The following is a 16,617-nucleotide window of genomic DNA, read 5'->3' on the forward strand; positions in this document are numbered from 1 at the left end:
TGATGTAATGTTTTCACTCATTGTTGATTTTAGCTCTGTGGCTTCTGGGAGCTTTCCAAATTCAGTGTAATGTGTAAAGTAATATTGATGACAAAAAAGGTAGTGTAAATAGAGATGTGAGGCAGACTATACATTTGTGATGAGCAGAGAGGTACTTTTGCATCTTTTTTCCCCCAAAGAAAAAGGTGGTGGTAATTTTTATTGATATAATCATCCCTTATTGTATATAAAAATTGTTATTTTTCGCCCTCAGCAAAACTGAGATTAACCACCCAGTTTAAATGAATGGAGATTAAGAATGGACATGACAGATGCGTTTAAAGTTATGAAGAGAAATAGCAGGCTGCATGACAATAGATAATGTAAAAGCTGTTCCTCATTAATAAGAAGTGGGTACCAGTGGAAGTTGTTAAAGGTTAAAACTGCACACAGGTTCATAAAGAACTATAGATATATAGAATCCCATCTTGTCTTGATACTATTTTAGAACTAGTACAGTCATTGAAAAAAGTAAGTACACCCCAGGGAAACTGTTGACTTTTTCAACATGTGCAAACAATTAAACATTATATCTTAATGTAAACAGGGCCTACAGATAAAGGTGATATACTTGAATAAATGACACATAAAAAAAACACTGCTCCACTGACAGACTGAGAAGATCATTCCTCCCCCAAACTATGCGTCTCTTCAATTCCACCAGAGGGGGTAAACGTTGAAAATTATTCAAGTTTTTGTCTGTTTTTTACCTGCATTTTTTATTACTCTTTAATATTTTTTGCTGCTGGAGTATGTGAATTTCCCCTTGGGATTAATAAAGTATCTATCTATCTATCTATCTATCTATCTATCTATCTATCTATCTATCTATCTATCTATCTATAAAATTGACATTGGGTATTCATAATCTAAATTAACAAAAGTGCAAATTTCTCAAGTGGAAAAAGTATGTCCCTCTATTTATTACCACATCTATAGAAGATTCCCAAGAATTCATTATGTTATTTGCAGGAAACACTTGGAAAAGTTGGTGTCAAAGTGCATGCATCTGCAGTCTGAGAAAGATTATACAAATTTGACCTGCATTCAAAGTGTACTTAGTACAGTAATAAATATATATTTTTTCAGTCACATTTCTTTGCAGTATAAATGTAAAAAAAAATGTTTTTGATTTTTAATAAATTTGCAAACCTATCTGAAAACATGATTTTACTTTGTCATTATGGGTTACTGAGTGTAGATATTGTAGATAGCTAAAAGCTTTTGCAGTCCAAAAAGAACGTTACAGGAAGTCTACAGTTTGCCATTGAACATACAGGTAAACATCAGGCCTTCTGGAACAATGCACTCTGGGCAGATACAAGGGGTGTTCAATAATTTATCTACCCAATTATGAAAGAACATAGCAAGCATGCTGAAACAAGTCTGGGTATGTTGTGACATGTCTCAAGATTACTCATGCACAGTTGTGGCTCAGTGCGAGCCTAACATTCCAAGAGACAGGATGTCAGGAGAGTCCTTGTGTGAATCAAGCAAGAAAATGCTAGATTCGGAGCAATGTTCAGTGATAGAATTTCTCGCCAAAGAAGATCATGAATGCATGTGATGAGTCTGCCCCATCATCCTACAAAGAAAAATTTGGGAGCAAGCAGTTTAAGTGGGGTAGAGAGTCCATTGAAGATGACCTTCACACTTGACACTTGAAATGTGCAAAAAAGTCAAAGGTTTAATCTTGTGAGACAGTTGAATTAAGGTTATCTGAATAGCTGAAGTAATGGGTATCATGGCAGGTATAGTTTGGAAAATAATTCATGAAAAGTTGGGCATGTCAAAGGTCAGTGGAAACACAAGTCATCCCCCACCCCAAAAAAGTTCAAGACAGAAAAATCTGCAGGCAAAGTCATGGCAACTGTCTTCTGGGATATTGAAGGACTTTTGCTTTTGGAGCTCTTGCCACACAAAATAACCATAATCGGGAAGAGTTATGCCAACACAATGATCGCTTTGTGGGAGTCAATGAAGGAGAAAAAGACAGGGAAAACTCCCAGCAGGCTTGCTGCTTCTTCATGACAATGAACCGGTTCACATGTCATGTCAATCACAGGCTGCCATCCGAGAATGTGGGTTCCAGCAGCTGAACCAGTCACCCTAGAGTCCTGACCTGGCTCCCTCAGATTATTTCCTGTACCGAGTTTTGAAGAAATCTCTCTGTGGACAGCGGTTTTCCAGTGTTGAAGACGTCAAGGCAGCTGTGACGTCATGGTTTGAAGGTCAAAAAGCAGATTTTTCTTCAAAAGGGTTCAAGTCATTGCTGGAAAAGTGGATAAAGTATATGGAGCTATCCGGGGACTACATTGAAAAATACATTTTTTTTTTTTTAACTTTTCTTTCCCACTGCAGTAGATAGATTACTGAATGCCCCTCGCTAATGAAAGACAGAGTTGTTTGCCCCCAGTAACAGTAGACATGTCTGGTGCAAACTGAAACCAACATTTCAGGACAAGAACCTTATGCTAGCTGTGAATCATGGTGGTGAAAATGTTATGGTCGGGGATTGCTTTGCTGCTTTAGAGCCTGGGTAGCTTTCAGTTATTGAGTCAACCAGGAATTCTGCATCAAATCAAAATGTGCTTGAGGAGAATGTAAGGCAATCTGTCCAAAAACTTGAATTTGAACTGGAAATGGACCTTTCAGCACGATAATTATCCAGCGCACACAAACAAATCTATCAAGGAATGGCTTAAAAGAGAAGAATTGGAGGGTTATTGAATGACCTAGTCAAAGCCACTATGTGAATCCTATTGTAATGTTGTGGAAGGGATTTTCAATGGGCAGCATCTGCAAGAAACCCCACAACCATCTTGCAACTGAAGGAATTTTGCATTGAGGAGTGGTCAAAAATGTCACCGTGTCCATGTTAGAGACTGCTTAGTTATGTAAATTACCTACAAGAATTTCTGCTAAAGGGGGGCAATACTAGCTTCTGAGGTCTAGGTGTACTTCCTTTTTCCCCAGTAGACCATTACATCTATTGATATTTTAGTTGAATAAATAAAAAATCAACATTTCCTTCTGTTTTTTTTCCCCAAGTGTAGGCACTGTTTGCATAAAGATCTAAAGATCTGCTCTTTTTATGTTCAAATGTAGTGAAAAAGTCAACACTTTCCATGGGATGGACTTACTTTTTCACATGACTGTAAATAGAAAATGATGAGCCATGTTGCGCTAAATGGTCCATTCTTGAAACTTCATTGTTTTTTTTTTTTTGTTTTTTTTTTGTTGTTACATGTCCTGCATTCAGCAATGTGTTAAGCATTAAAATTCAGATTTTTTTCTTTTTACTTTTTCATTACCTGGTATTTTAGTTTATAAAATCATCAGACTATAAGGAATGAGTTTTTTTTATATTTCTTCTCACAAAATATTATAAGAAAAGTGGTATTACTTTTATGAATAGCATTAGTCACTAGTTGCTTAATATTCCTAGAAGAAGCCTAACCCTTAAAGATTGCTATAAAATATTCATGCTTAGTGCTGAACAGTAGAGAAGGAAAATCTCAGTGACGTCAATAGTTACCAGTGAGTTTTAAACCCACACACTAAATATCAAAGTTGTTTCTTAATCATTTTTCCCAGAAAAGGGGATGGCCATAAAGTGTTTAAGGTTTATAAAGTACTAAAGTACTTTGTACATTTTTTTTCTTCTTCTTCAGATGTTGAGCGGTTCAGACAGTTTTTAAAAATACATTTTAATACATTTTTATGACTATACTGCTGATTAATATTAAAATTACACTAGGAAACTTTTCAGTAGCTTGCTGAATTAGACTGCAAAGAATAGCATTAGGGTCTTGGTATATATACAATCTGTCGTTGCTTGCATAGTGTTCAGGTTTGCGACACACACTACTTTAGATAAAAAGCAGATTCACTGTATTTGAGTTTCAGCACATGTACTGCTACCATCAGGGCTATAAACAGTTAGTTTGTGCTCCGATCTCTGGTGTCTGAATGTTTACTTTTTGCTTATTCCCCTTCTTTGCATATGTGTTTACCAACATGTAGACCCCACAGTCAGTCAACAAACTGTATGCGGATATGCTAGATTTTCCATTTTGTTATGTCTTTTAAAAAGACCCATGTTCCATACAGTATGTATGTTGTGTGTTTCCCTCTTGTTCCATGATTCTGAAAAGAAATCCTTTTGATTCTTTGCAGTGCAGTAAGATGGGAGTTGATCCTAGCATATCTTATGTCAACTTGTGTACATTTGCAATTTGTTCACATAGCTGGCCAGTGCTATGAATAACATATTAATTGTGAAAGAGGCCTAGAGATTTCCCTTGGCCTAAAGTAAACACTTTATTTCTTTGTTTTTAGGTTTGCCTGTAGTTCATGCAGAGCCAAACTGAAGCAGCAAATCAAAAAATGTGTAGAGTTTTGAGATAAAGCAGCAAATCCCTTGGCTCCCAGGTGTGAGTTCTTTATAAATATACAGTAGCGATGACTCATTGACTTTAAAGCTGGGAGGAAGGTAAGCAGAGGGAGAACTGGAGGTTAACAGGGAAGGTGTTATGGATCAAAAGTTTAACTTTTGGAGAACTTTCTCCAAAACTTGAACACATTCAAGAGCAAAAGTCTGAGTTACAGAAGTTTGTCTTTTTTTGTGTACATGCAGAAGTTTTCCTTCATACATTCATTACTGTATGAGAGCAACCTTCTGGGATCTCGCCCATCCTGAATACTGCACAGGCACTTCTCAAAGTGAATGCTCACATAAGAGTCAGATCACTCCAGAGAAAATAATAAGATATGACAATGATAAATCTGAATGAAAATTGAAGCTGCCCCACTTTGCATGGTCACTGGAATATTCTTTGCTCCTGTTAGGATGACAAGTGCACTTGCTGAAGTACCAAGCCAAACTCCTGTCTTTTGACTCCACCCTTATTTGTCCACCATTGAGCTTTTAAACCAGCTGTTTTTTTCACTGTAGATTCATTTTAACTTTAATCTTGCACAGTAATATATCCAATATGAATACCATGCACTTGTATTATAATAACCTTAACTCTGTAATATATGGCCCTCTTAACTATTTAGGACTTTTAGGAATTAGTTAATAATGCTTGTTCCATTCCGGTGTTACTTGACCGAAAAAATGCTCCATCACCTACTGACTTAATATTAAAATACGGGTCTCTGTTATAATCCTTAGCTTCTGCAGTATTTGCAGTTTGGCATTGCAGATTGGTATGCAGTCAACCTTCCTTTAGCTGTAACTAACTAGTGTTGGACGTTTTGGAAAAAGTAAGCTTTATCCCTTGTTTGCATGAGAGGCAAATGCCTTTCTTAACAAACTTGCTAGCCAAGAAAACAAAATAAAAAAAAAAAAAACTTGGTTCTGTCCGCGCAGGACAGCGTGATTTTTTTGTATAAGCGTGACATATAAGTGAAGTGCTAATTAGTCATTGTACTTACTAATGATCTCATAACTGTACAGTTTATACAATCATTGATTACAGTTATCAGTAGTTATAGAGCTAGTAGTATTTCAGTCTATGCCACTTTAAGTAAAAAAATGTTTTTTTTTTTTCGTTCTTCCTGCCCTGGAAACTTTTCCAAAACCTTGGTGCTGTGAGCTAAGATAACCAGTTTCCTCAAACTCAACCGTTCATAGTTCCTCTTCATTGCCCGTTACTCTACTCTCTACTACCATTGATCGATTTGTCACAGAATTTCTTTTCAACATCAGTTCCTTGTATATTCCTCTAAGCTTTTTTTTTTTTTTTTTTTTTTTAACACTGTTCGTGCACACAGACTTCCCACATAGTACGAAAATTGAAAACTTTATTTAACCATAAGTCCTTTTACTTTATCGTGTTGTAGTTATTTATTTTATTTTTTTCTGTTTAATGCAGTCTTCAAAAACAACATATTATTGGATTAAGTGTAATATTCTATATTGCGACTTATAGATAATATGATTCTTAATTTTGAATGGTCAACCCTAGGTTAGCATCAGACCCGAGCTTATAGTAAAATGAGTATGAAAATATATGAAAGTCAATAATAATTAAAAGATAACATTTCTGGTGCTAAGCCGTAATAAATCAGCTGTGTATTGATTTAGCAATTGTCATAAATAAGTACTTTTCAGCACCTTCTGTAAGCCTCAAACCTTGTGACATGACAGATGGATTACTGTATATGTATTATACGTAGTTTTAATTTTGCCTTTGCAACATCAGGTATTTTGTTTTGATAATTATTTGAAGGTGCATGGCTCATCTATTGGAGAATCGGTTGAAGGATGTTTCTATTTCTCTTAGCAATGTAGAAACACCTAGAAGTAGCACTTCGTTTTTAGGAGTAAAATCTGCTGCTGTGATGTCACAAAGAAGTAAGGAAATATAAGAAAGTTTTTTGGTTGGATGTATCCTGTACTTTTTAAATTCTGGACCTGACGTGAACCTGAAAAAAACTCTTTAGGTCAAGCTCTCTTGTATAACTGATGGGTATCTAATTGTACCTGATCTGATGCAGGACTCCAGTCAGCTGTACTAACATTTATTGTTCTGTTGATTGGTTTTCATTGTATTAGTTAAAAGTCAAGTAAAATGACACCTTTTACATTACATCTTGCCTGAAGAAGGGGCCTAAGTTGCTTTAAAAGCTTTCATATTGTAATCTTTTTTAGTTAGCCAATAAAAGGTGTAATTTTACTTGACTTTTCACTACATTCATAATGGCTAACACGGTACAACACCCTAGTACTTGCCTTTAAGGCCAAAACTAGAACTGCACCACCTTACATATCAGCACTGGTTAAGCAGCGTGTCATTTCTCGCTCTTTCAGAACATCAAGCACTGCTCGTCTCGAACCACCCTTACTTAAAAGAAGAGGACGACATGCATCAAGACTCTTTGCAGTGTTGGCTCCTCAGTGGTGGAACGAACTTCCTCTTGCTGTACGAACAGCGGAGACCCTCACTGTCTTCAAACGTCGTCTGAAGACACACTTCTTTAAACAGCACTATGGGGACTAAAGTCCCCATACTTTTTTTCTACCCTTTTCACAAAAAAAAAAAAAAAAAAAAAAAAAAAAAATTTTGTACTAACTCCTAGTACTAACAACTTACTATTTTCTTCTAGCATGGTTTTGTGTACAACTTGGTCAGCGGTAACTTGTTTAATGACAGTAGATTTAATCCTAGCCTTAAAGACTGAAGAACAGTCGTAGACTACTAAGCACTGTTGTAAGTCGCTCTGGATAAGAGCGTCTGCTAAATGTTGTAAATGTAAATGTAAATGTATTAGTTAGCAATGATGTAAATGGAAATATTGCCAGCCTTTATATGTAGTGTTTTTGTTCAATCAAACGATGAGAACATTAATAACATTCTTGCTGAAAATGTCTGCACCACTGAAGTCTGTTTCGCAAAAGTTGAGGTAATCTGATTATGAGCCTTTAAAATCTGTTTTATTGTATTTATAAAAATATGATTTCCTGATTTTCTAATTTGATTTAAATTGTCATTTTGGATTTTCTTGCTTAAATAAAGTAATTTCAAGTGAATTTTTTTAAATGATTGCATAAAAAACAATATTTTGAATCTGGTACAGTAGACATTAACTAGAATATTGAACATTATTTGCAAAATGCAAACAATTTTAAATTATGTTTCAAATAATAGCTCAACATTTTCATAATTGTTTTGTGTTACTTTTGAAAACTTAATTGTACATTTTAGTAGTGAACAGTGAGAATGTCTGTGGCAATGCAGTTTATTGTCCGTGTTTGTTAAACCTAGGGTTTATGGGAAATCATTTTTAAAATGTTAACTGTCAGTCTTTGACACTGCTTCTGAATTTTTAAGTCTAGTCTATAATTTTCCATCTTCATTTTAAAGCACCACTGACCTGTATCACTGTATGCATGAGTTAATGATGAGACATTGATACTAGGTTAATAATCACCAAGGTTTCCCCGTTTCTCTGGCAGCAAAGTCTGTGTTTGGAGTCCACAGTGAGCTTTATCATGCATTGCCAAAGTAGGAAACTCAAGTGTATACACAAAAATAAAAATATGATGACTGTTATACTCAGCTTCTTTGTCAGTGGTGTGTTGGGTTCCCTCCATCTCCCCATTTTTCCTCAGAAGATTTGAGTCTCATAAGTTTTGACTATGAGCATTTTCTTTATTATAAGTGGTACTTGTGTGTTAAAAAAATCAAAAATAGAATGAATCTAGAGCTTGCTTTCCAAAATGTAGTAAAAAAATGCATACTGTAGGTTCCTTTCAACACAACTACTGCTAGTCTGGGAATTAGACATAGGTTGTTGATTTGCGTGCAGTTTGCATAATCCCTTCTTTATGCTGTAGAGCTCCTTATTTGAGGGGGCCAGTATTTTAAAAAATAAATTCATCCTATTTCAGTTTTTTTGTTTTACGTTGTAGAAAATAATAATAATCTAGTCTTCATAAAAAAAGACAAGGTGCAGAAGCTATCTATCTCACTAAACCACAGTTAATATATGCACGGTGGACGCACCGAGGCGTATGCGCACTGCCGCCTTGGCGCCCGCCCCAGAGTCCAAAGTCAAACGCAGCAGCTTTCCAAAACGCGGCGGCTTCCCAGAGTCAGTAGGTGGCGCCCGAACAACAGAACCTCTGAGCGCCCAAACAACACAACCTGTACAGTCAAACACAGCAGCTTCCCAAAACACGGCGGCTTCCCAGAGTCAGTAGGTGGTGCCCGAACAACACAACCTCTGAGCGCCCAAACAACACAACCTGTACAGTCAAACACAGCAGCTTCCCAAAACGTGGCGGATTCCCAGAGTCAGTAGGTGGCGCCCGAACAACACAACCTCTGAGCGCCCAAACAACACAACCTGTACAGTCAAACGCAGCAGCTTCCCAAAACGTGGCGGATTCCCAGAGTCAGTAGGTGGCGCCCAAACAACACAACCTGTAAGCGCCCAAACAACGCCACCTGTAAACTAGACTTGCTCTAATCCACTGTGCCAGTAATGTTGATCACATAACAGTCATTCAGTTTGGCGCCCGCCCCAGAGTCAAACGCAGCGGCTTCCCAAAACGCGGCGGCGCCCGCCCCAGAGTCAAACGCAGCGACTTCCCAGAACACTGCAGCTTCCAGAGTCAGTAGGTGGCGCCCAAATAACACAACGTAATGCGCCGTGGCGCCCACCCCAGAGTCAAACGCAGCGGCTTCCCAAAACGCAGCGGCTTCCCAGAGTCAGTAGATGGCGCCCAAACAACAACCTGTTCACTACACTTGCTCTAATCCACTGTGCCAGTAATATAGATCACATAACGGTCACAGACTCAAATCCAGCGGCTCCCCCGACTCAGTGGCTGGCACAAGAACACCACAACCTGTACACTAAACTTGCTGTTCTCCACTCTGCCAGCAGTCGGTGTCAGCAAAGGCAACAGAATCACGTCTCCACAAAACGAAACCGCTTTAGTACAGATATGCTTATTTAATTAAATGACATTTCCCCAGACGCACCCACCCTCCATGATATGTCATCCATCCAAATATCGGACGGAACACAAACTGATTGCCATTCTTGGATTTCCGATTCGCTAGCGAATCGCGGGCTTACTTGTATATGACTATTGTAATGTCATTATTATAGACTAATTAGCAGAAATTGGACTTTAAAAGTCACAGTTTAATTATATATCATTAAGAAAAAGAAACACAAATCTGGGATTCACATTTTTAGAGCAGTTCATAACTCCAAACTTTGTGGAACATTGCTAGTACTGGTAGTGTTTGTTTCTTTTTAATAGAATTCAGTTAAGTTGCCATTTGTAATGGAGGATTTTTCACTGTTTGATTCAGTGGACTTACACAGCAGATTGACCTCAGACTTTTCAAATGACAAAATAGTTACTTGGCTTGTAAATTTGAGTGCATATGTGTTCCTTGATAATTCTGAAGAGGAAAAAATGCATGGTGTGAACAGATGTTGTTTCCTTTATGTAAGAATTCCCAGAGTCTGAGCATGTGTTTCTCCTAATATGTGTAGAGCTTACTGATGTCCTTATGCTATGTTGCAACAAAGCCTCCCTCATGTTAAATGGACTGTATGTGAACGTCCAGTTTTGTTATCTAGCTGACTTCTGGATTGAACAAACCTGAGGATGTTGCATGTATGTATAAAAAAAATCAATTGCATAAGTAGAAATTGATAGTTAGAGGAAACTTTAATAAGGTGGAAGAAGAGAAGCCACAATGTTTTAATTTAACAAAACAAGGTCCTTAACAGCATTAATGCTGATCCAGACCTTTAAGTTTTGAATACCAGTTAAAGTAGTCTCCAGTTTTTTTTATAGCTTGGAAATCTCCCCCCACACATGCCATTCCATCAGTCAATGTCAACCTGCAGACTTCATACTAACAAGAGTTAGCTCATGTCTGGTGACCCATAGTTAGCAAACAGTTAGCAGTTTTATTGCTTATAGAGATCTTTAAATGTCTTTATCAGTAACTGCCTGACCCTTGAAACTCCAGAATACTTATAAAAATTCAGATTTGTTTACAACGTAAAGAAAATAAATAGTATGAAACTATTTAATATACATGAAACCCATTTCATTACTTATTGTTAAACAACTACATATATTTTACTAGTGATAGGATTCAAAGTTAACAGTGCAGACTACAAACCCTGAATAGACACATACAAATTGAGCATATATTCTTCCACAAAGGGTTGTAATTTTTGCCACAAGAGAAATTTTTCAGATAAATATATTAATGGTGACTGTTTGCCAGCTTCTTTTTGATTAGGGCTGTGTGGGGGTAGGTGTTGTATTTAGGGTTGGGGGATCATAATACCTGCTAATTGACAAGTAGACGACTAATGCAGTTTTGTTACCACTGTGTCTTTTCAAACTTCTCTTTGCACAAAGGAAAGAAACACTTGATACGATATAGAAACATTTTTATTATATAAATTGCTAAATAAATTTAACAACTAAAGCAGGGTAATATGAAAGTAAGTGATGCTGTTATTCTGAGGCCATAACCAAATATACGTTCTTATTCAAGTTCATTTGGTTGGTGCATGTTCCAACCATTTCTTTTAGTCTGACATATAAAGTGTATGTATTCACAGATAATAATGTAATTAACTTGCTTTGGTAGTCTATAAAAAATTTAATGTTTCGGAAAGTTTAAGATTTTAATTATTTGCTAAGTGTCTATTTGCTGGCAATTGTAAATGTAAGGCTTGAATGCCAACAGCAGAAAACAATAAATAGAAGCTAATTATATTAATTCTTCCATAATACTACCTTGGCTTTAGAGAACCATCCCGACAAAGTCTTTATAAATTAGCCCTGGACCATTGATCCACTCCTGCATATAAAACAATCAAATCTTTGCTCATGTCTTCAGAAATACAAGCCAGCACGGTGTGTTCATTCTAAATCAGTAACATTATATATTGAAGCTATAGGAATCCAGTTTATGGCATGGATTGGTTTCTTGGAGCATATTCTACTGATCATGAAACACCAACACGTGGAATATCCTGACCTGAAGAGATCTGTGACATCTGTCATTTACAGTACATTTGAGTGCAAGTAGTATTAGAATTTATTTCTGTTTTTCTCTCTCTGTCCACCTTGCATTATCTAAAATGCTATACATTTAATAATGTATTTTTTGTGCTAGTGGATAATACTGAAAAGTTATTTTATTCTTTGTATTTGTTTTTTGTAGGAAGTTCTCTCTGGAGTGGTGGTGGTAAATACTAAGGAAACTGTACAACACCAGGGGATTTCTCTCACAATGGAGGGCACGGTGAATCTCCAGCTCAGCTCTAAGAGTGTTGGTGTTTTTGAGGCATTCTACAACTCTGTTAAAGTAAGTTTGTGACACATTTGCTGCAAAAATTAGCTCCATATCCTGGTTTCATCATATTAAAACATATACTGTATATTACAAAAAAATTTTATTTTCATTCTTAATTCATTAGGATGTTATACATTGTGCAAGGGTACAGCCCGGACACAGACAGGAGGACACGTTCAAAGCCATCACCACACATTTATTTACACTAATATATACAAGTCACTATGTGCACCGCTACCAAACACCCCCCCAGTCTCTCAACAGTCCTGGCTTCTTCTCTAGCCGACTGAAACAGCTGAATACAATAGCAGGACCCATTCATTTTGCCTGTAAAAGCATACAAGTGCTTTACTTACATTGTAGTGATTAGAATGGCGGGCTTTTATTACTGTATGTCCTCTGCGCTCAAAGGTTTGATGACATGAATTAGGGGAGTCAATAACTGAGACTGTCAGTAAGGCTGTTACTATATTTTCTTTACCTCTGTATATAGAATAAAACTGAAACCAACGTAAATTAATCACACTGAGTTACAAATTTTACAGATAGACAAAAGGATTTCAGAAATAGAATATCTGATTGTAGTTATACAAGGTGTGACTATTAAATAACAAAACTGGGTTTCTGTGGATTGAACTGCATCACACAAGTCAGAGCTGGGCGGGGGACACAGACCTTGAACAAGCATAAACAAGCCCTGTACGTTTCAGTCACGTAGTGTTACTAGTTCGCAATCATGCAACAGAACGGCAACTGAATCATTTTGGATGGTAATTGAGGTTAACAGTGAAGAATGCATGTGATACGCAGTTGTGTTTGAGTGGTACAAAAGATTTTGTGGAGGTCGAGAAGATGTTGAAGATGATGAATGCCCTGGACACCCTTGCATGTCAGAGGAAGGAGGCCACAATTATGGGAACACGGTTTCATCCTTCATCAGCATAATGTACCAGCCCCCACTACAATCTCAGAGAAGCAGTTTTTGTTGAGAAACAAATCATTGCATGAACATCCTCCCTACTTATCAGACCTGGCTCCATGCAATTACAGACATGAAAAAGAAAACAACATAGCTTCTGAGATAACTGACGGAAGATAACTTGCAGCACTGCTTTGATCATTGGATGATCAGAATGCAGTGGTGCATAGATGCAGGAAGGGGTATATCGAAGGAGGAAGGAGTTGAAATGTACTTTTTCTTCATTAAAATTGTTACAGCATTATTCTCGTTAATAGCCACACTGCATATGTACATTTACATTTATTTGCTTAGCAGATTTTCAGTTGGACAGAAAATCCCTGAAAAATAGAGTCTTCAGATGCTTCCTAAACTCATTGAAAGAGTCAGATGTTTGAGTGGAGGCATGTAGCTCATTCCAACAGTTGGGAGCTACACATGAAGAGAGTATGGATTGAGATTTGATGCCAAGCAAAGGTGGCATCATCAGATGCTGTTCACTAGTAAACTCAAGTGGGTGAGAAGGAGCCTCACAAGTGTCTCCATTAACAGTATATATCAGATTAAAGAAAAACACAGTTCTGTGCAAATGTTAAGGCACCCTGAATGAAGTTGCATGTTTAACTGAATGACCATTTGATAAGGTTTACACAACCTACACATAAAAAATGTGATATTTTTTGTACATTGTAATTCACAATTACTCCTTCTTTTCAAAATTTACCATACTGATGAAATAAAATGGTGAATTTGGAGAGTTTATAAGTTTGGGTACCCTGAGAGACACAGTAGAAAAACAAAGATTTACCATTTTAACTTTAGTACTAGGGTGTTGTACCGTGTTAGCCGTTATGGATGTAGAGAGAAGTCAAGCAAAATTACATCTTTTATTGGCTAACTAAAAAGATTACAATATGCAGGCTTTCAAAGCAATTCAGGCCCCTTCTTCAGTTTCCTCGAAAGCTTTCATATTGTAATCTTTTTAGTTAGCCAATTAAAGGTGTCATTTTGCTTGACTTCTCACTACATTTTAACTTTAGAAAATGATAAAATTCTTAACCTTGTAATCTCATGAACTCCATTCAGTTGCATTATATTAACCTCCTTATTGTTACGTTTAAAAAAGAAGTAAAAATGTTGTGTGTAACAAAAGCATGTAAATGCCAGATCATCAACATAAATACAGTAGGAAAGATATATCTAGTGTTCACTGCTGTAGTGATGCATATTTAGCATACGTCCTTCATGTGATATGATTTGAAATAGTCACCGTCATGTAGCCGGATGTTGCACTTAGGAATGTCAGTGCCTGATCCGCATGAGCAGTGTGCCCCTTGTGCCTATTGTGAATCAGCAGGCTAAACGGGCACTGGTAGATATGTGCCTTAAGCCTCCCTTTATGATACAGAAGAAAAGTGTAAGGCAGCATCTTGTCATATGGAACAGCAGGAGAGCATCTGGAATTGATTTTGTTTCTACACATATACTTAAGTCCACTACTAGTGAACATTCTCCTATTTTCACGGATGTCTTTAATTTCTCCCTTAAAGTAATGCATGGCTGCCTAAGATATGCTAACAAACCTATCACTTTGACGGCTGTCGTTATGAAGGTGTTTGAACAACTAATTGCCAACATTCTGTTTAGAATGCACTTGGATTCTTACTAGTTTGTCTGTGGTGTATGCAGATTAGTAGAGAACATGTGTCCAAAGGTCATGACACTGTTCATCATGAAAAATCACTGAGCACATATGTCTGGGTTCTCTTTATTGGGTGCAGGCCTGCTTTTAACACAATGGTTCTTGTCAAGCTTTCGAATAAACTGACAGGAACAGACGCCCATTGGTCTTTGTTCTATTGCCATTATATGTGTTTTTTCCTAATATGAACCAGGTGATGAAACTGAAGGAAAAGATCTCTTATCACCTGACCCTGATTATGGCTACCCCACAGTGCTGTTTTGTCACCACTACTTTATTCATTCTATGTGAATGACAGCTGCATTACACAGGCAGATTCTCTATGAATGGTCAAGTCTGCTGGTGACACTTGGGTGGGTCTCGTGGCAAATGATGAAAAGTTTGTGTGTGGAATGAGGTCTAAAGATGTTGCCTAAATAATCTAGAAGTAAATGTCAGAAACACCAAATAATTGGTTGTTTACTATATTTTTACTTTAGTAGTCATGTTGTTGAGACAGTGGATAATGTAAGGCTCTGAAGCATTGCTATTTCCAGTATAAATATTAAAAAAATATAAGTAGGTGAATACCTTTAAAGAAGATTTTATAAGAGAGGTCCTTGAGACATTAGTCAGGCAAAGAGTTGGGTAGGTCTGATTTTCTTCAAAAAAGATACCATCAAGTTAGTGTGCACTTTATACGGAATTGATGGGAGGAAGTTTTTCCATCAACCTAAACTCTCTTGAAGGTGCTTCACCAAAGTAAAAGTGTGATGGTGTAGGCAGAACTGCACATGAGCAGCCACCATAGTTTTCAAGAGAAGGAAGGGGAGGAAAATGTTACACTAGCATGTAAAAATGTCCTTTTCCTCATGATCAGAATCACCGTTCTCATTTCTATAAAATAGACCTCTGGATAGCATGTCTTTTCCTGAATACCTTTAACTTGTGGTCTGAATATAAATAATTTTTCAATAAATGACTCGATGATGAATACAAGAAAAGTTTGTTTCGTCAACTGGCAAAAAAAATGTCTTTATTTTAAATGAAATATGTATTTTTATGTATCTCTTAACTAATGACAGAAATAAAGGGATTCATGCTCAGCCAAATATATAATTAGTAATATATTATTAAATCTAAAGTGTATATACAATATTAATTATTTTAATATTTTTTATTAATGTTACTTCTAATATGGTACTGCACATCAAAAATGATTTGTTTTGTTTAAATTCTTTTTAAAATTCTATACTTGCTATGTATGTAATTAAATTATTTAATTAATTAATGTATGTAATTACATTTGTTATACATGTACTGTTTCTTCTGTGCTGTAATAACTTTTTCCTTTGGCAACAGAACCTAATTTTTATAGGCTGCATTTACAAAGAGACCTTATTTACACTCATACCTAAAATCTTAATTGTTCTGCTAAAATAGCTTTTTTTTGTGTTATTAATGTTTTTCTTATGTATTAGTGACATTATTTTGACTTACCTCATTATTTCAATTAAAAGTAAAGTCAATTTGTTATGTGGCTTAACTTTGTAGCTATTTTTGCTCGTTAGTTCTTTATTTTATATAATTGACAAATAAACACCATGGTGCAGCTTCGTTCAGGTCTAGACTGGCTTCGCTTGTGTGGGGGGTGTGTTTTCTACCCTTGCTGGATAGGATTTCCTCTGGACACAAGTGTTTCCTTCCACATTTCAAAGACTTGAGGACATCTATATGGCTAGTGCCTGTAGTTGCAGGTATAGTGCTTTGCATCCTGCAGGTAGGAAAATGCATGGATATGTAACTCATCATCATCATCATGGTTTTCTATTACAGCCCATTCAGCTGATTAACAGTAACATTGAAGTGGTCAAAGCAGGAAAAGTTCCAAGTGGCAAGACAGAAATCCCCTTTGAATTTCCTCTGCACGTAAAAGGGAACAAAGTTCTTTATGAAACCTACCATGGTGTCTTTGTTAATATCCAGGTAAGAAAAGAGTAGAAAAGCAAGAAACTAGAAATATATTTTAATCTGTTTAAGGTTATTTTCTGAATGGGGACATTAGTTGGAAAATGTCAATA

General features: G+C 36.5%; 1 protein-coding gene across 1 annotated transcript in view; it reads left to right on the forward strand.

Moving 5' to 3' along the window:
- Positions 1 to 16,617, forward strand: part of vps26c (VPS26 endosomal protein sorting factor C) — a 43,647-nt gene that overhangs the window by 14,038 nt on the left and 12,992 nt on the right. The window contains exons 2-3 of the mRNA XM_028800223.2: positions 11,766 to 11,909; positions 16,373 to 16,522. Of these exons, the coding sequence (XP_028656056.1) occupies positions 11,766 to 11,909; positions 16,373 to 16,522 (294 nt within the window). The remainder of the gene's footprint in view (positions 1 to 11,765; positions 11,910 to 16,372; positions 16,523 to 16,617) is intronic.

The sequence above is a fragment of the Erpetoichthys calabaricus genome, chromosome 4, assembly GCF_900747795.2.
Source record: "Erpetoichthys calabaricus chromosome 4, fErpCal1.3, whole genome shotgun sequence".
Lineage (NCBI taxonomy): Eukaryota > Metazoa > Chordata > Cladistia > Polypteriformes > Polypteridae > Erpetoichthys > Erpetoichthys calabaricus.